General features: G+C 39.9%; 3 protein-coding genes across 3 annotated transcripts; 2 read left to right on the forward strand and 1 right to left on the reverse strand.

The window, feature by feature from the left end:
- LOC113152712 (sterile alpha motif domain-containing protein 9-like) lies at positions 1-8,375 on the forward strand. Its single transcript, XM_026346116.1, has 4 exons — positions 1-185; positions 1,758-2,487; positions 2,816-3,095; positions 3,742-8,375. Exons 2-4 carry the CDS (start codon positions 1,768-1,770, stop codon positions 7,386-7,388), a joined length of 4,647 nt encoding a protein of 1,548 aa, XP_026201901.1. The 5' UTR covers positions 1-185; positions 1,758-1,767; the 3' UTR covers positions 7,389-8,375.
- Positions 8,376-9,688: 1,313 nt separating this feature from the next.
- sgta (small glutamine-rich tetratricopeptide repeat (TPR)-containing, alpha) lies at positions 9,689-17,385 on the reverse strand. Its single transcript, XM_026345622.1, has 12 exons — positions 17,240-17,385; positions 16,041-16,187; positions 14,870-14,982; positions 14,524-14,614; positions 14,239-14,338; positions 13,873-13,977; positions 11,873-12,008; positions 11,732-11,794; positions 11,481-11,518; positions 11,286-11,402; positions 10,778-10,901; positions 9,689-10,207 (listed from the first exon to the last, which is right to left on the reverse strand). Exons 2-11 carry the CDS (start codon positions 16,138-16,140, stop codon positions 10,790-10,792), a joined length of 975 nt encoding a protein of 324 aa, XP_026201407.1. The 5' UTR covers positions 16,141-16,187; positions 17,240-17,385; the 3' UTR covers positions 9,689-10,207; positions 10,778-10,789.
- Positions 17,386-17,659: 274 nt separating this feature from the next.
- Positions 17,660-24,488, forward strand: thop1 (thimet oligopeptidase 1). The gene is made up of 14 exons (XM_026345621.1): positions 17,660-17,672; positions 18,562-18,768; positions 20,047-20,195; positions 20,656-20,763; positions 20,910-21,012; positions 21,103-21,260; positions 21,480-21,615; positions 21,978-22,120; positions 22,339-22,562; positions 22,636-22,837; positions 22,980-23,166; positions 23,469-23,597; positions 23,704-23,840; positions 24,190-24,488. Exons 1-14 carry the CDS (start codon positions 17,660-17,662, stop codon positions 24,349-24,351), a joined length of 2,058 nt encoding a protein of 685 aa, XP_026201406.1. The 3' UTR covers positions 24,352-24,488.
- Positions 24,489-25,826: the final 1,338 nt, after the last annotated feature.

The raw sequence follows: 25,826 nt of genomic DNA on the forward strand, positions 1-25,826 counted from the left end.
AATGAGGAAGTCATGTCCTAAAGAGTCACAGATGAGGGCTGAGTGAACAGATGAGTGAACACAACATGGAAGGTGTTCACTGTTCAGTGCCGTATCCCTCTTAACAAAGCTTCTACTAAATAGATGAGTGTTTACGGGAGACGATCAGCAGCCAAAGTCTCAGAGATGCCCAGTGACTTCAGCGGGTGAGAAATTCAATGGTTTCTCATATTTTGTGTAAAAGCGGCATCAGTTACTGCATTTTTAAGGATAAAATGGCAAAAAAGGTGCATGAGTAGTTGAAAAATCTATTGTCATTTAATATTCAGTTTGCCTGGTGAACAGGTTTAGAAGCTTAAAACTTTTAGTTTAAGGAGCAGTTTGCCCCAAAAAATTATATATTTGTAATTATTATTATATTATATATTATTTAATTATTATATATATTATTAAATATTATATATATTTCTTTTTTACTGTTTCCAAATTCTTACATAAAAACTTTAACAATAGCAACAACAAACAGCTTTTTACTGATAATGCAACCATGTGCCCATAAATTAAAAACTGTGATACAAGTTTTGAACTAAACTAATGGTAGGACAAAAGAGTAAAAAAACAAAACAAAAAAAGTATTTGATTGCAGATGCAGAAACAACAGTGCTGCACAATGTGCTGTTATTTAAACCACATCCTGTTTCCATATGTCTGGGGGCAGGCATGCAGAATCGTGCAACCTGGGCCTGTCAACTTGTCTTATGAGCTATCTATGAGCAAGCTACATATTACACATTAAAGTTGATTTATTCAATTCAGTTCAATTCAGTTTTATTTGTATAGCGCCAGTTTACAGCAGAAGTTATCTCAAGGCACTTTACAGTGTTTAAGGTTTAAGACCGTACAGAGAATATTTATACAAAGAAATGATACAGAAAACCCAACAATCCCATTTGAGCAAGCTTTAGGCAACAGTGGAGAGGAAAAACTCCCTTTAGAGGAAGAAACCTCCAGCAGAACCAGGCTCATAGTGGGCGGCCATCTGCCTCGACCGGTTGGGGTGAGTGGAAAGAGAAGAGAGAAAAGAGCAGCAGGCAATAAAGACAACAACAAGCATCAAGAACATTGGGCAGATGAACTGGATTCTGGAGATGTACAGCTCCAGGCCGAGGATACCTGCAGAAAAGTACAGAGAGAGGGAGACAGAGAGGAGGAAACACAACTACAGGAGAGAGAAGACACAAAGTTAATGACATGCAATGGTGGCATTTGCATTGATACAGGAGAAAGGAGAGAGGAGAGGAGCTCAGTTTATCAGTAGAGGTCCCCCTGCAGAATAACCTATATCAGCATAACTAAGAGATGGTTCAGGTTTATTGCAGTTTCTTTTCCTTTTTTTTTCCTTTCATTTATTTATTATTGTTGTTGTTGTTGTTATTTAGACTATAATCCCTTGTTATATTGCTATAAATACAAAAATGTAGGCTATGTGTGAATCACATTTAGGTCATACATATATACTGCCAAATATATCTTGTGGTTCCCAGTAATAGATACTGCAATGCCTATTAGCATTCATTATTCTTAAAGTTAACTCACCCTATAAAATATCTTAACTACTTTTGCTTACTTCACAATAACACTCATGTTTCCTTGCAATATTTCTGGATTGGCTTCCTTTAGCTGTACCTTTGTGGTTTACATAATTACAATTGATTAATCACAAATGATGACTGTCCCTTTTACCATTTTAATCATTTGATCAACCGTTTCATTTTTAGCTGATCCAAAATGAGACGCACAAGAACACCACCTCTGATAGAAAAATGGACCAAGAAAGATGTCCACCAGTGGCTGGTGACAGAAGTCAAAGTTCCTAAGACTTTGGCAGACAGGTTCTTTGATGAGGAAGTGTCTGGAGAAAGTTTAGTTGTTTTTGAAAAGACAGATATATTGGACATGGGATTAAAACATGGCCCTGCTGTTAAAATCAGATCTTATCTGGAAAGACTTAAACATGCATTGCAACATGAGTCTCAGTTTCCAGCCTATGTGGAAAATTGGACAAAAGAGCAGGTGAATCAGTGGTTACTGCAGCATGTGAAGGTATACAGAAAATATGCAGACCGGCTTCTAGAGGAAGATGTTTCAGGAGATTGTCTTGTTTGTTTAAGAAAACAGGATCTTTTGGAATTAGATGTAAAAAGTGGTCCTGCTGTAAAGATCCTGGCAGAACTCAATGAGCTGAACAAGAAACCAGAGCCAACATTGCAACCCATCCTTCACACGAGTACAGATCAAAAAGAAACTCCACAACCAAATGGACCTGACCTGAGTCTGTCTCAGGCCAAAGACCCCAAACGACCAGAAACAAATAGCAAAACAGAAGTTGGATTGGTGGAAAATGAATCTGAAAAGATTCAGCCACTGCATGCGAACGTTTCAGAGAAGGAAGAGATTCAGCAGCCAAAACTACAGACCTGGGCAGTGAAGATGAAAGAAACTATTGTGGTAATTTAATTTACTTTAATTGTTGTTTGTTTGTTTTATACATCAAAGTTTCTAAATAAGACAAACTAGTAAAATCCCAAACAGAAAAACCTAAGCTGCTGGAAGGTTAGCCTTCCAAACAACCAAAGTTCAAATATTTCTGCTTGACATGTTTTATTACAACTAACACCTGAAGGATCCGGTGAATCAGATAGTGGGAGGGCTGAACAGAGTGGAGCAGTCTCAAACTTAAAATTCAGCATTTTAAGCATTTTTTCCAAGTGTGGACAATATTAGTCATTAAATTGTAGGTTTGCAGTAAATACTCACTTCTACTTTGTTCATGCAGACCACAGACCTGACAGACACAACCCAAACTGAGGAGATCCAGAAAATCCTAGATCACCTTTCAAGAGAAGATCTAAAAAAATTTAATTTCTACTTGAGAGGTTACAGAGACTCTAACCAGAAACCTATTCCTTTGGGTAAACTGGAGGGCAAAGACATTATGGACACTGCTAAGTTAATAACTGATCACTATGGAAATGAAGAAGCTTTATGGGTCACAATAGACATTCTGGACAAAATCGATCAGCGTGATCTTGCTGGTCAGGTGAAGCAGAACATAGGTAAGAACACCAATTTGACTACACAGTGAAATATTCCCATTCCACATCCCACAAACTAATATGGTTTATATTTAGTTTTGTTGAAATGTTTTTGTTATTATGTGTTGCTCCACACTTGATTTGAACTAATTCAACGTGAGGAAAAAGTTTTATCTTTTTCACTATTGAAGAAAACCTTTAATTTTTGTTGAGTGACAGCGAGTTATCTGCAATGACATGACCTGATCACCTAAAGACAAACTGAAATGTTTTTAACATCCAACTCTTACTGTTGGAGGCTTTTCTTAACCAATGGACCTTAATAACTTCGGTATGGGTAAAGAGGCATGGCTTAGGTTATGTTCTTGCGAATTAGATTGTGACAAAAAGCAATAGTTCAGAGAACCTCTTAAGTTGAAGGTGACTAGTGGCAAAGTAAGACAACAATTAACTAGTAGTATGGTGTAGTATTAATGCGGTGTATAGGGGACTGCTCTATCAACATTAAGTCACCCAATATGGATGAGAACTGATGTGATTTTAAAAACTGCACCCAATAATAATGTATTCCACATGTATTCCACATTGGCCCTTGCTAAGCTAAGTATGTTATATTTTCTCCTTTTCATTTTTGCTTAATAACGTAGGTATTTTACTCTTTATACAGGTCAACAAAAGAAGCAGTGTCTTTCAAAAGTAGCTCTGAAGAAAGAAGCTAACCAGGGTGACAAACTAAAGAATCTGTTAACTTGTGGAGGGAACTCCCTTAACAACTACTACAGATTTGTTGTTGTTGTAAATAGGAGCAGTCCAGAACAAGTGCAGTATCTCCAGTTTCTGACTAAGCTGAAACTGTTCTGTGTGTTAGACTTTGACCCCAACTCTGCTGCCCTCGGTGGACTGTGTCATTCATACAGAGAGTCAAGGGTGGCCAACCTGCATACTCCATCACAATATCAAGGACAGATTGACTCAGTGATAAAGAACCTTAACCTCTACAAACAGACTAGCTGGGTCTTCTGTAATGGCAGACATGACCTTGACAGTGATTCAAACAAGGAGTTAGATTATAGGAACTGGCTGAGGAAATGTTGCAGAGACGTCGAGCAGTTAGTTTCATTCATTAGCAACCCTGACGTTCTTATCCACGGGAGGAATCTCATCATTTTCCTTCTGCTTTCACCAGTGGACACTGAGAAAGATCCAGTCTTTGACACATACAAGTCTTTTATAAAACATACTGCGGAGGAAAGTATAATCAGTATTTGTGAATCTCAGAGCACATATTTGAAATGGAGGGAGCTGGTACAGGAAAAGTGTGACTTTGACATTAACCATCTATCCATTAATGAACTAACCCTAAGTGAGATCAATGGCACTATAATGGCACTGGGGCCATTCAATCAGTCATCTGGAAGACTGCTTCCTTCTTCTGGTTCAAGTGTTGTTGTTCTGAAACAGAAGGATGAAGATTTCATGACTGCTCTGGATATTTTGTGTCTCAATCAGTGTGAAAACATCTATGATGAAAACACTCCAGAGTTTCATGATCATAGGATCAAAGTTGAAGAGGAATTCTACAAAGGGGGCAAAGTCAAATGGTGGAACTTCTATTTCTGTGACAAAGACAAGGAGAAGCCATTTGTGAAGCGGGACAAGCATGAGCAAGTAAAGAAGATGATCAGGTATCAGTTGAAAGATTCAAACAACACGTGTGTCCTTCTCAATCTGTTTCACCATCCCGGATGTGGTGGTACGACCTTGGCGATGCATGTGATGTGGGACCTTCGTCATGAGTTCAGATGTGCTGTGCTGAAAGACAACACCCTGCCAAAGAAAGAAGTTGCCATTCAAGTTAGTTCGCTGATGAAACTCGAAAGTGATAAACTGTCTCCAGTTTTGCTGTTAGTAGATGATTCAAAAGAAACGGAGAATGCTCACGACCTTGTGACCTGGATACGCAAAGCTGCAGTTGAGGATAGTTTAAACATAAATCTGGATGATGCAACGAACTGCAAAGTCATCATTCTTAACTGTGTTCGTTCAAATAGCCCAAAGGAGCAATACCGACAGCAAAATCCAACACAAAGCCAGTACATCACTGCTGAACTGACAAAGGAAGAAAAAAACGAGTTTGACAAGAAGCTTAAAGAGCTCCAAGAAACTCATGAGAAACCTGAAAACTTTTACAGCTTCATGATCATGAAGAGTAATTTCGACCAAGACTACATAAATGATCTTGCAAGAAACACACTAGAGAATTTTGATTACAGCACAAAGGCGGCCCAACTGTTTGCGTTTCTAGCCTTACTCAATACATTTGTGGCAGAGTCTGAAATCTCTCTCTCTCTCTGTGAAGATTATTTGGGGATGAAAATGATTCGCTGGCATGAGGACAGTGTACTGGACAGAATGAAGCCCTATTCAAACTTTCTCATCATAGACACAGTTGAAGAATATGGGGAATACAGAGGAATCAGAATCTTACATCACTCCATAGCATCTGCATGTGTGGAAGAATTGGAGAGAAGCTTCTATTTAAAAGTAAGCGGCATTGTAATGGAGATTCTTCACTGTGATCTCTTCTTCAGTGTTGGAGTTGTCAAACACAGATTTGAGCTTTTAATTCAACAAATGTTGATTGAAAGGCTGCGCAAGAAAGATGGAGAGGAGAGAGAACCATTTTCTCCTCTCATTTACAAAATTCACAACCAGCAAGGACGACAAACTGTTCAAGAAATCTTTGTGAAGGCATCATCCAGGTTTGTGACGAGTGCGTCTATTCCTCAGGCACTAGCGAGGTATTTATACATCAAAGACCGTGACTTCCCAGAGGCACTGAAATGGGCAGAAAAGGCTAAGAACATAAAAGAAAACCCATACACATTTGACACAATTGGGCAGATTCACAAAAGCAATTTAAAGTCAAACATCCAGAGAGAACAGCAAGAGACATCGCTCAACCCAGAGGACTTAAACATAAACATTAGGATAGCAGCAAATGCCATCAGAGCATTTAAAAGGGCTCAAGAGCTGGCAAACGCAGAGGATGGACGAGATGAAGAAGCAGCTGATGATGAGTCTGACGACTATCCCAGAAAGTCATACAATGTTTATGGCTATGTGGGTGTGCTGCAAATCACATTCATGGTCTTTGAGATATTGAGCAACTTGCCATTCTTCGAGGAAGGTGATCCAATGAAGAAGAAGTATCTGCAGAGTTTCCTCCAAAAAGCAATCCCAATCTCCAGTGTGTATAAGGAGAACAATGAAATCAACAACAGATACGTGGAGATCATCAAAGACCACGAGCAGTTCCTTCTTAATCTGAAAACGGAAGTGAAGGAAACATTTGAACTTCTTGACTGTTACTTCATGTATACAAAAGGGTACAAGTCATATTCCAAGAATCAGTTTGATTCAAAGAATCATTGGACAGTCAGCATTCATTTTAAAAAGTATGTGACACTTTTTTGCACAGCACCTGAGGAAATTCAAAAAGAACGGCAAAGCAATCCTAATCTCAATTTAAAGATTGATATTGAAGAACGAAGACTGTTTCTTGAAAGGAATCAAGCCGATGCATTTGCAGGGATTCTTCAGTTTTTGGACAAGCCTGCCGAAAAGATTGAGAAAATCACAGAATACTATTCATTCCTGCAGCAGCAACAGCAATTTGTCAACAAAAAACAAAAGACAAAGGAAACAATCAATTACATTTTGTCAAACATAGTTTTTTACCTGTTGAAACCCAAATCTAAGCATGTCAAGAGTTACAGCCACCTCTCTGCTCTACTGTTGAAAACTCTGCAAGATGTAGGACTTGGATACCCCTTCCCAGATCCATACTACCTGGCTCTTCTCTTATTCTGGCCAAGTCCTACTCAGGAAAACACAGAAATTGTGACATACGTGAGAGCAATTCGAAACTCATCTCGTAAACGCTTCAGTTTACTGTTTCGTAACAGTAGCACAGTTGCCCACCTCTACTTGGGGAAAGGAGAGGAACTCAAAAGACTTGTTTCTAAACCTCAACTAGATGAGAATTTCAATGAAATGCGTCGTGATGCTTTGGCACAACTCTGGCGAAATGGAGACATATTTAAAGACAAAGCAATTATCAACCTCCTTCATCGAGTCAGTGGTATCATTGAGCAAGGAGAGGTGTTTGCCAACTACGGAAAACTGAAAATCCCTGTACGTCCAGCTCTTATTGCTGGTACAAGAAGTGGGTTCAGTACTGAAAAGGTGTCTTTCTACCTTGGCTTTGCCATTGATGGACCCCTTGCTTATGATATTCAGTATGAAAACTGAATACCCATAAGAGGCAGGGTGTAACCCTAAGAAAAGAGCTCAGGGCTCATCTCTCTACTTCTTCCATGTAGAGATTGATCACAATAGGAAACAGGTGAACCCACGGCACAACCTTGTTTTTGCCTTTGGAAAACTTTGTATGTAATAAGTGATATTGAGGCAGGGGTCTAGCGAGGTACATATGTGGATTTATTCACACTCGGTCTCAGGTGGTAACAACAACACACATGAAACATGTGGAACAACAACCAATGGGTAACCATCACCCCAGAGTTAAAGACTCTATGAGCTTATAGACCTGCTACTCCAACCAGTCAGTCAGAAATGGAGAAGCCTTTCGGATGAGAGTGAAATGTCTAAATCTCTAACATTTCCAATCGCCACAGAACAGCTCTTTTGGAATACAGTGGTTAATAATGCAAACAAGTGTAACGGTCATGGTTAGTCATGAGCTAAACTTAGAACAGATCACTTTCAATTGCAGTTTGAAAAGTCAATAAAACCTATATTTGTTTCTTAAACTAGTTTGTCTTGCCATTCCAATCTTTTATGATGAGAATGTATAGTGTTTATACTGCTTTTGCAATCTTTCATAAAACACTTTTTGCAGGTTTTTGCTGATTCGTCTATTTAGGTTGTTTCTGATTCATTTTTATTGTAGTTTGAGACAGATGTTTTAGTAAGAGGGAAAATAAAAGATTTTTGAAACAAAATCCTGTTTTTATACATGTTATACAACAGTTAAATCTGTTAACATTCTCTTAAATATTAAAAAGAGTTCTAGAGTTCTAGAGCTGCTGAATTCATACAAAAAAAATTAATTTTGCATGATGTTGTTGGACTGTATAATATGATTACTTTTTTATTAAACATTTTTGTGTACAGTTTATTTTACTAGATATAGTAAAAGCAATTTTAAATGTTTTGTCAGCTTCAAATGTATCCTATGCAATAGTAAAATATGTAATAAAAGGTCATTTCAATTGCATTTTATTGTCATCAATATTACAAATAGTTGCAACCAAGAAATATCTATATATCTATATAAAATCTTTATAATCTGTTAACTGAGGAGCCTCAGTGTTTTTATATACAGTCACTTGCCGCTTTACTAGGTACGCCTGTAAAAAGTCTAAGATAATCCAAGAAGTTCTGCCTTGTATTGTATAAAGTTATAATTTCTTAGCTTTTATTGAAACTGTTCAAAAAGGTGATGATTGTAATATGTTTTAGTTTTTTATTACTGAGGTCACAGAGGGTGGTGGAGTACAGTGGTATGCACTATATTAAGAGGTGTTTCTAACATTTTGCTGACCCGGCTTACATAAATCAGGGGCCCAAAACATAACCGAGCCAAGGAGAAATTGCACCAAATTTACAAACTCATCAACTGATTTGGACCAAAGCAAATTAATTAAGGTGTGAAAGCAGTTTCTCTTCGGTTCGGTTTCGTTTCACACACAGAAAGGGAGTTTTTCCCTCTCCACAGTTTCAGTGGGGTTGTTGGGTTTTCTATATAATTCTGTGGGAACAGCGATTCTATACGCCTTAGAGACATTGGCACTAAAGAAAAGACAGGAGGCAGAGCTGGAGGTAGCAGAGCTGAAGATGTTGAGGTTCTATTTGGGAGTGATTAGGATGGACAGGATCAGGAATGAGTCCATCAGATGGACAGCCCATGTCAGATGTTATGTGGTTTGGACATGTTCAGAGGAGAGATTGGGAACATATCAGTCAAGGATGCTGAGGTTGGAGCTGCCAGGAAGGAGGTGTAGAGGAGGACCAAAGAGGAAATTTATGGATGTAGAGAGAGAAGACATGGAGTTAGTTTCTGTGAGAGAAGAGGATGAAGAGGACAGGGTTAAATGGAGGCAGATGATTCACTGTGGTGACCACTGAAAGGGAACAGCTCAAAGGAAAAGTCGATCTTAAACCTTACATGGTTAAGTGCCATGAGATGACTGTGTGTTATATAAATAATATTAAAACATTTGCAGAGATTAAAAACTTCCTTTTACATGTCAGAACTTTGTGTACCACATTCTTAATGAGTATCTCTGCTCCCTGAATCCAAAGTGCCAAAGCCATCTGACACATTATAGCTTAGCCAATTCATTCATTAGTTGACATTTTTTAAACATCAACAGAGGAGGAATATGTGATCTTACCTCTTACATTGTCTCTGTGCTGCAGATACATGAGAGTAAGCCCTGATCTTAAAGTGGACATCTTCTCTGTACACCTGCTGTTTATTTGTCTGATAGGAGAGAAAACTGAAACAACAGACAGACAGGACGGTGTAAAATGTTGAGACGCTCTTTTTAATTCTTTAACATCTCTTCAAACAGATTTTCACCTGCTGCACAGGATTAGACCATTTACACTAATTTAACCCTGATACACATTCACACACACAAACACACATTCATCATAAACAAGTTTCTTGCATTTAAAGTTACACTGTGTAGTTTTTAGAGGAAAAAAAAGACTTTTCAATCTTCTGTTTTCTGAGCTGCTTCACAGCAGTTGTTTAACGTGGGCTCCATGGCTCTGTCGGAGCAGGATTTAATAGAATTAATCTGTGTTTGATATCAAAGTGTTACATCAAAATGTCCTTCCTAAAATCCAAAAAGAAGTGGGTGCAGTTTTTGGTGATGCGGCTCCGCAGTGGAGTGGGAGACCTGTTCGCTCGTTCTCATGCAGTAATTACTCAGTGATGGAAAAACAAAAACTTCCTTTTAGTCCTTCGTGTTATGATGATCCAAATCAGAAAAAAGGGACATACGCTCTGTACGTCTCTCCGCACGCAAACCTCCGACCTGCAACAGAGGAAAGAGGACTTAATGCTACCGAACAAGAAGACTACAAGTCTAACTTCCAATTTACACTTGAAGGAAACCGATGGCTCCTGAAGCTCTGCTCTTTAAGCATGCTGTCCACTGAAGCTGAAGGGGGCGCTGTGCCTGCTTGGAATCATAGCCTTCTTAATAATGACTGCTGATGGGATGGGACTACTCTAGTAGCAGTGGATTCTAGTGTCGAGGATCTAGATTATAACATCACATCAGCTGCGGCTCCCTTTCCAAGCACGACAGAGTCTATAGTGTGTCCGTCAGGTACCACGGACGAAGATCACACAGCAGCCATTTCCTTTAAAGCTAGCTAGTATATTTGATAACCTACTAGCTAACAGCACTGCTACTTCATATATAATAGGAAATAAATATAAATATAGGAAACTTGCATTTATTTATTACCTCTTCATTTAAGTTGGTAAAACAAAACCACTGACTTCCTCTACAGTACTACAGCATACGGCAAATTCTGAGCCCTGTTTTTCTACTTTTTGCCACCAGCTGCTCTGTTCTGATCAGCCTGGCTGTTTTTACTTTAGCTCGGTGTCATGGCTGCTCCTCGTTTCCAGTGCTTGGCGTTCGGTTGCGGATTTGACTCCTCAGCTGTTCGATGAGTTCAGGATTCTGCTGCTGCATCTGCTGAGCAAACTGTTGACCTCTGCAACACAAACAGCAACAACACATGTGACCATAGTCCAACCAACGACTTACACACAACTCTATGTGCTGTGACAAAATGATATAATGTCAATAAAACTTAAAAAGCCTGAACCCACTTTAAATGATCTGCAGCGTACTGTCACCGTTTTCACATGAGAAACCGTAAGTAATATTTGCATAGAAGAATTTAATCAGAACAAAAACAAATAAATGTGGAGTATCGTAGTATGGTGCATGATAAAATGAATATGTAGAGTAATATGAGATAATACAAGCTTGTCCTAAATAAAGACCAGCTTCACTCCGACACAGAGATAAATAAAAGTAAAGGTGATTGTACAGTGATCATGAAGCAGCAGCAGCTTGTGTCTGAGCTACGTACGCCTGGATCAGTCCTGACAAGTCTCCGCCTGCAGGTGCAGCAGGGCTAGCACCTCTGGGGGTTGCTGCTGCACCACCTCCCATCCCACCGTAAGCCCCAGACATCATACCAGACATCCTGAAAGAGGAGGAGGAAATAATTCAAACAAGCTTGAGGAAAAGATGAATACCCAAAAAGAAAGTAAATGAAACTTACAGCTGCTGAACTTGAGGGTTGTTCATCAGCGTCGACGCCTGCAGAGACAGAACGACACATCAACACTGGATAAGATCGATTACATTAAGGTTTATGGACATTTTAGTGCCGAGTGGAAGACACTGTGTAGTTTATCATTAAAATCTTTGACTATTGTAATTTTATACTGCTTCAAACTGAACTGTATTCATTTAACAACGCCTATAAAACACAGAGATAAACAGGCGGAAGTTGAGAGTCTGAGATCTCACCATGTTCATGAAGCCGGGGTTACTGAGTAAACCAGCCAGGTCTACTCCTCCCATTCCTGCTGTCTGAGAGAAAAGAGAGAAGTGAGCACAAAGCCGTCACCGAAGCACTGGACAGAAAGAGAGTTTGTTGCCTCTTCTTACTGGACTGGAGGTTTCCATCTTCTCCTCTGCGATTTTCAGGTTGGTTTTGTAGGTGTCATTGTCGGGGTCCAGCTCCAGAGCCTTTTTATAGTAACTTACTGCTTCTGTGTGTTTGTTGAGGCTGGCCAGAGCCAAACTGAGACGCGACAACACAAAGACACAGTGAACATGTCAGGACTCCAGAGTTTCCTCTTCAGCACAGCAGCACATTTTAAAATAACCAAATAGTTTTTTGAATGTCACTGAACCACAACTTCTGCAGTTTACACCCTCTTTCTTCCTATGTTAAAATAAAATAAGGGCTAAAATAATCAAATAATATTAAGGAGAAGAGATAATACTGAAGAGATGACCATTCAGTCTCTGTTTAGTTAGTGTGGTGTGTATACAGTGGCAAGAAAAAGTATGTGAACCCTTTGGAATTTCATGGTTTTCTGAATTAATTTGTCATAAAACATGATTTTGGCAGGGCATGGCTCACATAAGAGTATTCTTCTTGTGCGGCGAAAACTCCAAAAGTTTGAGTGTTTTTTTTGTCAGTCAAAGTAGCTCTAGTTCACACCTCCAAACGAATTGTCTTAACATATGTTAATGCCTGACTCCAATGAGCTTTTTGGAGGTCATTATTTCAAGGCTTCACATACTTTTTCCACTACAGACATAAAAGATTATTAATTTATAATTTATAATTACATTTTTAGTTGTTACTTTAGGCACATTATATTTGTTAATGCTCTTGACAGATTACATTTAATGACAAATTAATGCAGAAACCATAAAATACTTTTTCTTGCCACTGTAGTTAAGTGGGATGGATGGCAATGAGCACAGAGGCTTAACTGATGCCCAAAACAAACATTTCTCTGTTATACGTTAGATTTTAGATTCAAGTTCAGTGACACTTAGAGAGATGATCTGTGTAAAAAAATGCAAAATAAAGTCGCTTAGTCACATGGAAACAGGACTAGCTTGTATCAGTGAAGAGACAGATGAAAGCCGGTGGTGTACATGTACAGTGTTAGCACAGGAGGATTTCAGAAAATAATATGCAGCTTGAAAAAGGAGAAACCAGCTGTTCATTTGTTTGTGCCGCGAAATACACATTTTAAAATGTTCAGTAATCTGTGCACGAATCCATTTGTTTAACAAACACACAGTAACTGCAACATGACGTTTTGGTGCGGCCCTACCCAGAGGAAAAATTATCTGGAAACAATTACATGCAGCTATTCACCAAACAGCAACAAGAATGTTCCCATCACATTAATTCAATCTGCTTTTATAGCAAATGACAAGTCCTCTGATTTAAATAAACCGAGTTTCCATTAGCGGCTGCATTTGTGGAGGTGTGTTGTTTGGTGTGTGATTAGTGGTTGTTGATAAGTCAACCAGATTTTACTACTTCTGTGCACAAGACTGCATCAGATGGGAGTCCCCCTGTGGTGTAGGTCCCCACTACATAAACACACTTTATGAGAGTCTTCGTGAGAAACCAAGTATGTCCATTTCCAAGTTAGGTCAGTTTTCTGCAGCTTCTTACAAACTTTATAAGGTTCAAGACAAATATTAATTTTATTTCTTTAAAAAATAATCATGCCTGTGCATTTTATTAAAAAATAAGCGCCCAGTTTAGAATTGGACTGGAGCTGGACAGTAGTCACTGACTAAGCTTAGTTTTTAGTTTGCAGCACAGACACACAGCTGAGAGGAGATCGTGTTCATGGTGGACTGTGGTCGGCTCTGATACTAAACAGGAATCGTTCGATTTTGTGATGCTGCAGTGAAAACATTCATCATTACAGCTTGGCTAATAACACTTCAGCTAAAGTGGACTGACCTGTGAAAAAGGAAAAACCTGATGGTGAAAACTTTGCTTGGAGATGTCCAGATATTTTGCTTCTACACGTTAGTCTGGATGTTCCAACTTTCCCTGATACTTTCAAACTGCCTCCACAAATGTACATCCTAACAGTGAATTAAAGAGAAAGCTGTGTTCCTACCCCATCCTGCCGTAGGCTTTGCTGTAGTTTGGGTCAATGCTGATGGCCTGCTCACAGTCCTGCACTGCTCCTGCATAGTTTCCCAGTTTACTGTAAGCTGCAGCCCTGCACGCATAAAATAAATAAATAAATTAAACTGAAAATGTAAAATCTTTGTCAGATTTTTTGCTTTTCTGTTGTAAACTGACAAAACAACATCTGCAGGCCTCACCTTGAAGTTTATAAAATTATAACCAGTATTTTCAGTAGTACTTGACCTTTTATAGATAACACAAATAACTAATTCATGAGGAAAACAAATCAATAATGAAAATAGTTGTACGTTAAAATCAACAATCAGCTTTTTAGACCTGATTCCTCACTGACCTGTTACAGTAGTAGACGGCATTCTGAGGGTTGATGGCGATGGCCTTTGAATAAAACTCAACAGCAGCTGCAAAGTTCTCTACCTTCATTTGGTCGTTTCCTGCAGTTCAAACGAAACACATTAACTTATTACTGGAAAAATAAAACCCAGAAGAACCTAAGGTCTACTGCTGATATTTATCCTCTTGGGGAAATATTTGTTGTTGGGTAGCAGCATTTTAGCTACCAAGGGGACACTGGGAGACAAACCACCAACTTTATATGAGACTGATGATTAGTTCTTACCATCAGATTTGAGCCTCTCTGCCTCGTCTCTCTGTTCTTCGCTGAGGGAGTGTGGGGTGGAGTTGTTGTTGACCTGCGACAGACCTGGATGCTGCCACAGACAGAGAAACAGAGTCAGACAGGCTTCAATAATTCAGGCTAGTTAGGTGGTATCAGGCTAAAATAATCGTGTTAATTTTCACTCAGCTAATTTATTCTTTAGAAAGCAGTAGAATGTGTTTGAAATGTACAAAGTGAAGCAGGAGATCATGAATCCCTGTCTGCACACAGGTTAACACCCCACTGTATGTGACAGCCATTGATTTTTTCATTATTTAAGTGGAGGCTGCATCCCATGCTTACGTACCGAGTCTACCTCTGCTGTAGCTGAGGCAAAGATCTCCGGTAACGTCAATGGGACGGCGAGGCTCTGGTCATCAGTCGACACTTCAAATGCCGTCTCCAAACACTGAACAGCAACTGAGAAAACAACCGCGTTACTAAGGCAAGTAAAACACAAACTAAGAAAATTAGTAGAGACAAGAGAAACGTGGTGAATTTAAACTATGATAAATTACCAAACACATGCTTATTAAGCTTCTGTTCTGCATGTTTCTCCTAAGCTGAACTAAACCTCATGAACTCTATTAAATTACTGGTTTTCCTACATCATATGCAGTAGTACTGCAGGTTGTGCTCTTGTTGACTGAGCGCCCAAAAGAAACTGGAACTAGGATGTAGTTTCACCTCCTGAGCAGAGCCCAGATTTCATCATTTTGTCTAAAGGAAAAAAAACAGAAACCAAAACTGTTCCTGCAATAGAAACTGTCTCTTTGTCAATAGACAAACTCCTCCATTAAAGAACAGGACCCATATTTACCACATGTCCCAGAGTGGGAAATCACTACAAACTGGACAAAAAGTCTCAGCAGCCAAACAGTAAAACATGTTTTGGATGCTGTTTTTTTAGAAGTGAAAGTGATTCATTCCTAACTAACGAATCCAAACTATAACCACCCAATTATAGAAGAGTTCTGGATCCGTCCAGATTTACCATTTAAAAACCACTCTGCACAGCTACAACAGTTTATAACTGTATTTTTTATTGAAAATCTATTGCAACATGGGTGAGTCATGGCCAGGAGCTAACCAGTTAGAAACACATCTGAGTGTCTGAGTTAACATCAAACTCAGACACACTTTGGACCAAATTGCAATAGTTTTGGGGGCAGATCTTGTGCAGGTTTTAAGCAGTAGAACTGTTACTCACACATTAAACAACAAGTGTTTGAGGTGACTTTGGTTATGATTTGTTAATATTCGTTATATCAATAAACTGAAATTGAAATTACTCTAACACAGGAGTGTATTTAGTGCATAGTTAATCCTCAGACTGACTGTGACGTGCTTGATGAATACGGACCAAAGGCTTAAACTGACAGAGCGGTTTTTATGTGGCTGCTAACAAAACTACACTGCTACAGTAAACGTAATTCTGTTTTTGGTATGTGTACCACTGCTGTTTTATGAGGATTCACCTTCCAGACTCTCCTGGGCGCCTGAGGACAGATTCCCTGACTGGAGCTGATCGTGGAGAAACTGGATGATGGAGAAGGCGAGACGCTTGTTGTCTGTCATGATGAGGGCGGCTCAGACCTCTCTGTGTTCACTGAGGGGAAGAGCTTCTGCAAATAACAGCATCCAAACACATGCTCATTAGTAACTCACCTTGTTATCATGTCATTATCATTCAGCTGCCAAATACATTATTAACTGCGTTACTTTCAAAGTAAGTGTAAAATTCCTAATTAGATTAATTAGAAATTGGATGAACCTCCTTCTTACCACAGACACAAACAGAACCTGTTATAGTCGGTTTACCAGCCTTTAGCATTAGCTTGCAGAATATTCTAGTAGCTCCGGCTAAGTATAAATCAGCATGACTGTAGTAGTAATGCTAACAACTGCCAGCTAACGCTAGCCACCTCAGTAACAAGAGTCATAACAAAACCAGCTCATAACAACTACCATCAAATAATTAGCTAGTATTATCTGCAGGTTAAAGCTAAGTCACGTTTTATGTTCAACCACCGCCGCTTACTGTGAACAGGCCGCCTTTGACTTGAAGTCATGTTCTATAAAATGATTATTATAACTTAGCTTAGATGTACGCTGGCCTACGTTTTTATTACGAAACTGCGGTCAACTTTCTGGTATTTTAACGCTGTCGTTCATAAAGGCAGCGGAAAGTAGCTACGTCTTAGGAGATCTACTAGCATTGATAAGACATCGGCGTGTTTAAGGCAAATAGTTAACTCATCGGGTAGGAACTTATTCCAACAGAATAAATCTTCAACAACTACTTTATTAATACTTGTGGCAATTGATCGCCAGTGTTGTAACAATGGGCGAATATGCTATAAGTAAGTAAAATTAGACCCATAGCCATGCTACTCAGATTATGTAAAGTATGCCGAATTAAACAGTGACTATTGGTAGTTCATAGGATGTAATGACATTTATTTAAACTGGCGCATGTTTTACTTAGAAGTAAGGCCATGTCGTCTTGCCGAAGTTTTAAAAGGAACTTGGCGTGACGTGTTCTCCAGACCACAGCGGCACCATGCTAACGACTGGCTAGCTAGCCACATTCCGTTGAGTGCAACGGCGCAGCCGTACATGTGAAGCTGTCATGCTACCAAACCTATCATAATAACACACTAACGTGTTTTCATACCAGCTGTCTCTGTGTTTCAGGTGAGGAATAGCCCGGTAACGGAGAACTGACGCTATGTCCGCTTCTTCCAGTAATCGTTGTAGCCGTCAGTCAACCAGCTAACGCTAATTACTGAAGATAGTCGAGGGGTTATGTCGTCATAGGAATGCGCCGCTTTTTGCGTCAAGTTTGAACGTTTGTGTTTTAAAGTGTTAATACAATCAGATTTGGCTTAAACACAATGAAATACTGTGGCGTTTATTTATTTCCATTTATTTCATTATATTGTATATAGTTCTAAAATACGGAGATATCTACTTTGCACCAAGAAACAATTATTTTGAAGTGACCGGAAGTGTTTTCTAGCGGCTTTAACCGTGAACATCGGCCGCGGGCTGACAGTGAACACACGGACACGAACCTGCATTCAATTTATCAACTATGGGGCCGACAGGTGAGCAATGTCGTGATGTTTGAAGTGTAACAGAATCGGTAACGTCAAATTGAATTACCTCGGTGTTCGGCATGTTTCGTCTCCGTTTGTTTCTCATTCATACGGACTTAATTAGCTTTAACGTAAGTTAGCGCTAACGGTAGCTAGCTGGCTAGCTACCTCGGCCAGGTAAAATTAAACAGAGGAAAAAATGAGCTCTTGGTTCAGGGGATAAAAACCTAAAGAAAGTCGGTGCGTTAAATCGCTGGCTCTGTTTCTCTGCTGCTTTTGTGTAGTAACGTTGTGTTCGTGCTCATTCACCGAGCTAACGTTGACTGCTGAGCAGTTTGATGCACCTTGACTCCACGTTAAAACTGTTATGTCATCCTCTGACACACAAATCCCCAGAAGCATTTCCTCATCTATTTAAGATTATATATGTATATAAACGCACAAACGTGGTAAAGGAAACGGTTTTCTAAATTGACAGCGTATAGTTTATGAATCCGGCACATTGATCACATATTTGTATCGGACACTAGACACAGGGAGGTCAGGTAAAAGGTAAAAGAATAATAAGACTTGATTTAAAAAAAAAAAAAAAGACTGATGGGTTGTACGTATGCAGAAATAAAAAATACTAATAGAAAAGCAGAATTTGCCAATTGTTTTTCTATTGATTGACTAGTTATTGCAGCTCTTAAACAGTTGTATTATGTAGAACAATGTGACCAGAAAACAAAAGTTTAGAAATACTCACTGTAAATTTTAAAGACCTCTGCTGTGAATACTGAAATAGTGTAGAGTGATTTTTATTAGTGCACATTGGTTTAATTAATAATTGAAACGCCAGTTACTGTTTAATTTCTTTCATGATCCTGCTTGGCCCTCACCTGTCCTGGTGTCTCAGGTGAGGTGGTGTTTGGCAGTCCGGTACCAGTCAGCTCTGAGAACCGGTTACGCTGGGACTTGAGCCCTGAGCAGATCCAGCAGCTGTGTGACGAGCTCATCACCAGCACCAAGAAGGTTTACGACCGCGTTGGAGCGCTGGACCTGGAAGATGTGACCTTTGAGAACACGCTGAAGGCCCTCGCTGACGTGGAGGTCGACTACACTGGTCAGTGCACATGTTTTCCAACACGCTGCAGCTACAAAATGAAATCTGAATGTTTTCACATCCAAAAGATACAAAAATAAGCATTATTCAGAGTCAGTTCTCTGGAGTTCTTTCTTTTTGTAGAAGTGATACAAAAATGTTTTAATAAAAAACAAAATGAGCATAGAATCCCACAGTTAACTAAAGCAATTTAAAATGCTGAATTTGTATGTTTATTATAATTAATATATAATAAATCATTTTTACTATCAATAAAATAATAAAATGACAAATCACCATCACAGTTTCTGAAGTCTTCAGATGTCTCTTTGTGTCAAGTGTCAAATCAACATAATTTTTTTTGTCACAGTATAAACATTTGTCAATTCTCTGAGCATTTCTTTGCTCAGAGAATTACTAAAACAATTCACCAATCATCAGAATAACTTTTGATATTATTATCTATTTTTCTCTTGATCAACTAACTGATTCAGCTATTACTGGGGGAAAAAGAAAACTTGTAAGCAACACAGATCCACAACGGCACATTTATTGAGATGCAGCGCAGCACTCCTGTGATCCTTAAGAGGACAAGTGGTTAGGATGATGGATGGATGTGGGAAAATTCCAGATGAACAGTTTTATAAGACCAAATTTTCAAAAGACAATTTATGAATATGAACACGATTGCCTCTTGCATGAGACCCACTTTTTTAAACATTATAATTGAGCCTCCAGATAATTTTTCTATCTACTGTACAGTTAACAGATGACCTGAATGTAAAGAGGTCAGCCAGCATAAACCTGACAGGTTGGCTGTCCATTGTCAGTGCTGCAGTAAAGCTTGGAATCAGCAGAATCCGTATGTGATGGTAAAGACTCATCAGCAGTTTGTAGAGAAACCAGCTGAACCAGCTGCTGCTGCTACAATAGAGATGGGGCCTTTGTTTGGAGGCAGCTGAAAACCAAAAAACGCCTCCAACCAGTGCTGCTACTATAGAAGGAAAATGTTTTTTAACGTATTGATGAGTCTATAAGAACAAGAATAAAATAAATCTAGAGAATCTAATGAAACCGGAGATGATTATGGTTCAGGTGATTTATTGGTTTAATATCACCAATCAGCACACAGTCCTGTGTTGTATTGTAATACTGTATTTTTCTGTTTCTACTATACTCATTTATTACTAGGTGAATAAAGAGACATAGAATAAAACATAGAACAGAAAAAAGTGTTTGTACCTTGGATGATGTTGAATTCATTTAAGGAACTTGTGGCCTCTCTCCTGTGTGATTCAGTCCAGAGGAACATGTTGGACTTCCCGCAGCACGTGTCTTTATGTAAGGAGGTGCGGGCAGCGAGCACAGAGGCCGACAAACGTCTGTCCGAGTTCGACGTGGAGATGAGTATGAGGGAGGACGTCTACCAGAGGATCGTTGCTCTGGAGGTGAGCTGACAGATGCAGACGACAGCTTGGTTTGGTCATCCTTTCTGCATATTGGACATCTGGCGTCTGCTCAGGTCCATAAAAACTGAGATGATCAGAAAGCTCAGAGCAGTAATTAATCATCATGCTGCCATTTCATTTGAGCAGCACACTGCTGCATTTGAAGGTAAATAAACCAAATATAAGACTTCATGTTATTTTCATTATACCGGTAAAAGTAATTCAACTTATACTTATTTGATATATTTATTTATGGATAAAAGAAACACAGTTTGCACCAAATTTAAAACGATCCCAATATTCAAAAACGGGTACTGACACATCTCTTTATTAGATAAAAAAACAAAAAACAAAACAAAGTTCTTTACCTGTTATCTGAACCTTACCTCTCAGTAAACTGACAGCAGCCACTCAGATATTTGGACCAGTTTCAGTTCAGTGTTTCTGTTTCTGTCTGCAGAAGAAGATCGACGCTGAAAGCTTCACTGCAGAGACGAAGCGTTACATGGAGCGACTGATAAAACTGGGGAAGAGAAACGGTCTCCACCTGCCCAAAGGCATTCAAGAGGTGATGGTTGGATTTTGTTTCCTTGATCCAGGGAAACGGAGAGCCGTACTCTGTCTGTACTCGACCACCACTGCCCCTGGTTTGTTTAACTCTTAGGAATAAAAATCTTTACTGAACATTAACTATCTCCTACAAACTTGTTACAGGAGATCAAATCCATCAAGAAGAAACTGAGCAACCTCTGCATCGACTTCAACAAGAACCTGAATGAGGACACCACGGGCTTGTCCTTCACCAGAGACGAGCTGGGTAAGTCCTCCGATCCTCTGTGGAGCTCTCAGGAAGTCTCAGCTGGTCTTCCTGCCTGTTTATTAAAGACTGTAAATGTTCTGGCTTCAGGTGGCCTCCCTGAGGACTTCCTGAGCTCTCTGGAGAAAGATGGAGAGAAGCTGAAGGTCACTCTAAAGTATCCTCATTACTTTCCCACCATGAAGAAATGCTATGTCCCAGAAACCCGGAGGAAGCTGGAGGAGGCCTTCAACTCCCGCTGCAAAGAGGTGAGACAGAAAAACAAAATAATCTTAGCATGATACATTTTTAAATGTCGCCCAGCTCCAGTGTAAAGCAACAGAGTTTTTATCATTTTCAAGGATTTGAAATGAAACTATTAGGATGTGTTATTCTGTCTCCACTTTTCTATCAGTAATAATAATAATACTGCACTCACCACCTTAACAATCCCTCAGTTCAGCCACTTTGTCCTGTGTGTGTTTCAGGAGAACTCAGTCATCCTGAAGGAGCTGATTGAGCTTCGGGCTCAGAAAAGCTCTCTGCTCGACTTCACCACGCACGCCGACTTCGTCCTGGAGATGAACATGGCCAAATCTGGGAAGAAGGTGGCTGCCTTCTTGGGTGAGTTTTTTTTTTTTTTTTTTTTAGAGTCCAGATAAAACACAAATGGAACTTCTGCCAGCACAGCTTCTTTTAGATCTTGTGATGTAGTGGGTAGTTTACTCAGTTTACACTGTATCTGCGCTGTGATTGTTATTGTGAAAGGATTGTTTCAGTGACAGTAAAACCTGCAAAGAGAAGTAAACATAATGTTTGTCTTAGTTTGTATCTCTTTTGAAGACAGCTGATACGAATTTAATCAGTTGCTGTGTTGGAGACAGTGTTTTATTTCTGCTCTTCAACAGATCAGAAATGTGGACTCAGGTGTTAGAGGACACTTTCTCTCCTGACTCTGTGCTCCGTCTCTCTGTGTTATGTTTCAGAGGATCTGGCTCGTAAGCTGAAGCCTCTGGGTGAAGAAGAGCGGGCTGTCCTCCTCAAACTGAAAGAGGAGGAATGTAAGAAGAGAAGTCTGCCTTTCAATGGAGAGCTGCATGCCTGGGACACCCGCTACTTCATGACCCAGGTGAGAGTCACCTTGACAAAGCTCAGAGCCCATACAGCAATTATCAGTTTTGACAGTGATGTGAGCATCAACCACTGTTTGTTTTTGTTTTTTCCATTTGATGTGACTCTTGAAGGAATAGTTATCTAATAAAAACTGGTCCTCTTCTCTTTTTTTTTTTTTTTTTTTTTTTTTTTTAAATTAACTGTAATTTCTTCCTCTCCCTCCTCACCTCTTAGGTGGAGGAGACTCAGTATGCAGTGGATCAGAACCTTCTAAAGGAGTATTTCCCCATGGAGGTGGTGACTAAAGGTCTGTTAGATATCTACCAGGAGCTGCTCGGTCTGTCCTTTGAGTTGGTGAAAGGAGCTGCTGTCTGGCACCCTGACGTCACTCTGTACTGTGTGAAGGACCGCAGCAGTGGACAGATGGTTGGCCAGTTTTACCTGGACCTCTATCCCAGGTAAGCAGTCAGCAGGCCAGGTAACTGGGTTCTCGAAAGTCTCTGGGTGTTCTCAGTGTCTTCTCCTGTGCAGGGAGGGAAAGTATGGTCACGCTGCCTGCTTCGGCCTGCAGCCCGGCTGTCTGCTACCTGACGGCACGCGGCAGATGTCAGTGGCAGCCATGGTGGCCAACTTCAGCAAGCCAACAGCCGATGCTCCATCTCTTCTGCAGCACGACGAGGTGGAGACGTACTTCCACGAGTTCGGTCACGTCATGCACCAGCTCTGTGCTGAGGTCAGTTTGAGCTTTTGGTGAAGCTCTAATGTCAGAAGTCCATGACTTGTTTAACTAGCAGCCTCCAGTACAGATTTAAGCAGATCCAGAAGGATTTTAAATGCTGAGTAGTTTGTGTTTGAGTTAGTAAATCTGTTTACAGGCTGATTACGCCATGTTCAGCGGGACTCATGTGGAACGTGACTTTGTAGAGGCTCCGTCTCAGATGTTGGAGAACTGGGTTTGGGAAAAGGAGCCTCTGCAGAGGATGTCCAAGCACTATAAGACGGGAAACCCCATCCCCGACGAGCTGCTCGACAAACTCATCAAGTCTCGCCTCGCTAACACTGGTGCGTACGATACAGGAAACTCAGCAAAATGGGAACTGTGATTTTGTTGAAAATCTGTTTTTTGGGGGGGTGTTAATGTTTCATTCAGAGACTGAGGTATAAAGTAGGTTTTCTGTAGACTAGAACAGATTTTTGAAGGTTTGAGGATGATGCACATCATTGTCCTACATGTTGTAAAAACTCACATAAACATAAAATAAACTTTTGCACATTTTGTGGCCAATGGACAAAAAACGGTCACTTCGGTTAGTTGATGATTGATGCAGTTGGTCTTTAACTTAGTGGCTGTGATTCTCCTGCAGGTCTGTTTAACCTGAGGCAGATTGTTCTGGCTAAGCTGGATCAGGCTCTTCACACCAGGACTGGACTTGATGCCGCAGACGAGTATGGACGCCTCTGTCAGGAAGTCCTGGGAATCCCTGCCTCACCAGGTCCCACACACACCAGATCCTACACTAGTCCTAACCACCAACAATGCCAACCTTCACCAGTACATACAGTATGTGGAGTAAAAATATTTGTTGCTGTCTCCTGCAGAAACCAATATGCCAGCGACATTCGGACACTTGGCCGGTGGTTATGATGCTCAGTACTACGGTTATCTGTGGAGCGAGGTGTTCTCCATGGACATGTTCTACGCTCGCTTCAAACAAGAGGGAATCATGAACCCAAAGGTCGGATCCAGCAGCTCAAACTTTACTTACTTCATACTTTGACTACTTCGTATCCATTATTTATCTTTGATTTATTTATGAAAAAGTGTCAAACTTATAGTGAAAGACTGTTTTTATTTGTAGTTTTATGTTGTTCCTCGGATTCCTGTCAAACAGGTGAATGTAAAAAGGTACTTTGGAAGTGTATGTGTCCAGTACAGGAACAGGTCCAGGACATATTTAGCCTAGCTTAGCATAAAGACTGAAAGCAGGGGGAACTGTTGGCTTACCTTAGAAAAGATTTAAATTAAACTGGATGTTGATTAAGTTTCTGTTTGCTGTTTTTTTTTTTTTTTTTTTCTTTCTTCAGGTGGGTCTGGATTACAGGAAGTGCATCCTACGACCCGGCGGCTCATTGGACGCCTCCGACATGCTGAAGAAGTTCCTTGGGCGGGAACCCAAACAGGAAGCGTTCCTGCTGAGTAAAGGACTAACAGTTGAGCTGGGGACCGGCACGCCGTGTCCCTGCTGACCAGTCACTACAGCCGGCTCCACCCCCAGCAGTGACACATAGAGAACAACAGACTGAGCAGGTTTTCTAGAAAAAAACAGGAAAATGTTACTGATCCTGGGGAAAAGGTGACCCATAAATAAAATGATTTCAGGTGACCCCCTGTGTGTTTGAATACCTGATGTTAAAATGACCCTGACATAAAAACACAAATGTACAAAAAGTCATGACAGAACTGAATCCAGAGGGATGAACGTCTCTCACCAACCAGAGTCTGACCTGTTCTTTTCTGTGTGTTTTTTGTTTGTTTGTTTTTTTGCCACCAACAACTGTGCTGGTTTTCCATTTTTCTAGTCTAGTTTTACCTTATTGTCCCCAAGAGGATAACGTGTCTTGGGCATAAGTGATGCACAGAGTTGCATCTGCTACAACAACACATGTAAGAATATACACAACATACATGTAACGCATGACCCTGTGCCCATAACTAGTACAGAGCAGGTAAAGATCATAATAATAATAATAAGGACGGTAGATAAATATTCCATTACAGTATTTAGTAGTCAGCTAAAATCGCAATTTAAAAAAACAAGATCATTTGACATAGATATAGTTCTTTATTATTTTTAAGCATGGTTGATTTAATTTGGCTTCTTCGACCACAATTTACAAAATAAATGCTCTTTTGTGTCAAAGTAAAAACAGAACAGGAACTCATCTAACTCATCACTGAAGCAGCCAGTTGACTTCCGAAGTCATGAGCCAAAATAAATCAACCATGATTCAAATTGTAGAAACAGTTGAAGGTAAAACATTTTATCTGCTTTAATTAAAATCCACCACTGGAACCTGCTGTGAAATAATTGATCTGTTAGTTTAAACAAATTAATTCCTGCATGGTCTCGTACAGAGCAGGTGGAGTAAGTCGACATGGTCAGAATTTAATAACGGGTAAAAGATGTTTCATGATAAATATACTCGGAATGAGGCTGTTGATGCTTTTTATAATTTATGATGAATCTCTCTCTCACATGATCAGTGACTCTGACCTGGATTTACCTGGTAATGGATTGAAACCGGATTTTGTCCACAGGGTCTACGACAGGTTTAATACAGGCTGCAGTTGAACTGATGTGAGTCTGATGACTAAGCTGGTGTCAGCAGGTACAGAGGTGGTGTTTTCCAGCTGGAGTTTATGATGTAACCTCCTCGGAGATCTGCAGGTCAACAGCTCTGCTTTAACAACAGCCTGGAGGTGAAAGAGCACATTGAACATGATCAAAAACAACTCTTCAGCAGTTCAACCTCCTTAGATATGAACCAGTGTAAACTCCACTTCATGATTGTGATTTTTCCAGTTTCTAGTTTCACTTCATTTCAGTGGAACCTGCTGCACAGAGATGAAGCACCACATTGATTTAAGCTCAGCCTTCATTTAAGATACTAGATGATTCAGTTTATTCACCACACTGACCTAAAAAGAAGAAGAGATCCAT

The sequence above is a fragment of the Anabas testudineus genome, chromosome 4, assembly GCF_900324465.2.
Source record: "Anabas testudineus chromosome 4, fAnaTes1.2, whole genome shotgun sequence".
Classification (NCBI taxonomy): domain Eukaryota; kingdom Metazoa; phylum Chordata; class Actinopteri; order Anabantiformes; family Anabantidae; genus Anabas; species Anabas testudineus.

Coding starts and splice junctions, on each gene's coding strand:
- LOC113152712 (XM_026346116.1), top strand. CDS start 1,768: ATGAGACGCACAAGAACACCACCTCTGATAGAAAAATGGACCAAGAAA. Junction 2,488..2,815: donor AGATGAAAGAAACTATTGTG/GTAATTTAATTT, acceptor TTGTTCATGCAG/ACCACAGACCTGACAGACAC. Junction 3,096..3,741: donor TCAGGTGAAGCAGAACATAG/GTAAGAACACCA, acceptor CTCTTTATACAG/GTCAACAAAAGAAGCAGTGT.
- sgta (XM_026345622.1), bottom strand. CDS start 16,140: ATGACAGACAACAAGCGTCTCGCCTTCTCCATCATCCAGTTTCTCCAC. Junction 13,978..14,238: donor GCCGTCTACTACTGTAACAG/GTCAGTGAGGAA, acceptor TTATGCGTGCAG/GGCTGCAGCTTACAGTAAAC. Junction 11,795..11,872: donor AGATGGAAACCTCCAGTCCA/GTAAGAAGAGGC, acceptor CTTTTCTCTCAG/ACAGCAGGAATGGGAGGAGT.
- thop1 (XM_026345621.1), top strand. Junction 22,121..22,338: donor CCCGCTACTTCATGACCCAG/GTGAGAGTCACC, acceptor CTCACCTCTTAG/GTGGAGGAGACTCAGTATGC. Junction 23,167..23,468: donor GTCTCGCCTCGCTAACACTG/GTGCGTACGATA, acceptor ATTCTCCTGCAG/GTCTGTTTAACCTGAGGCAG.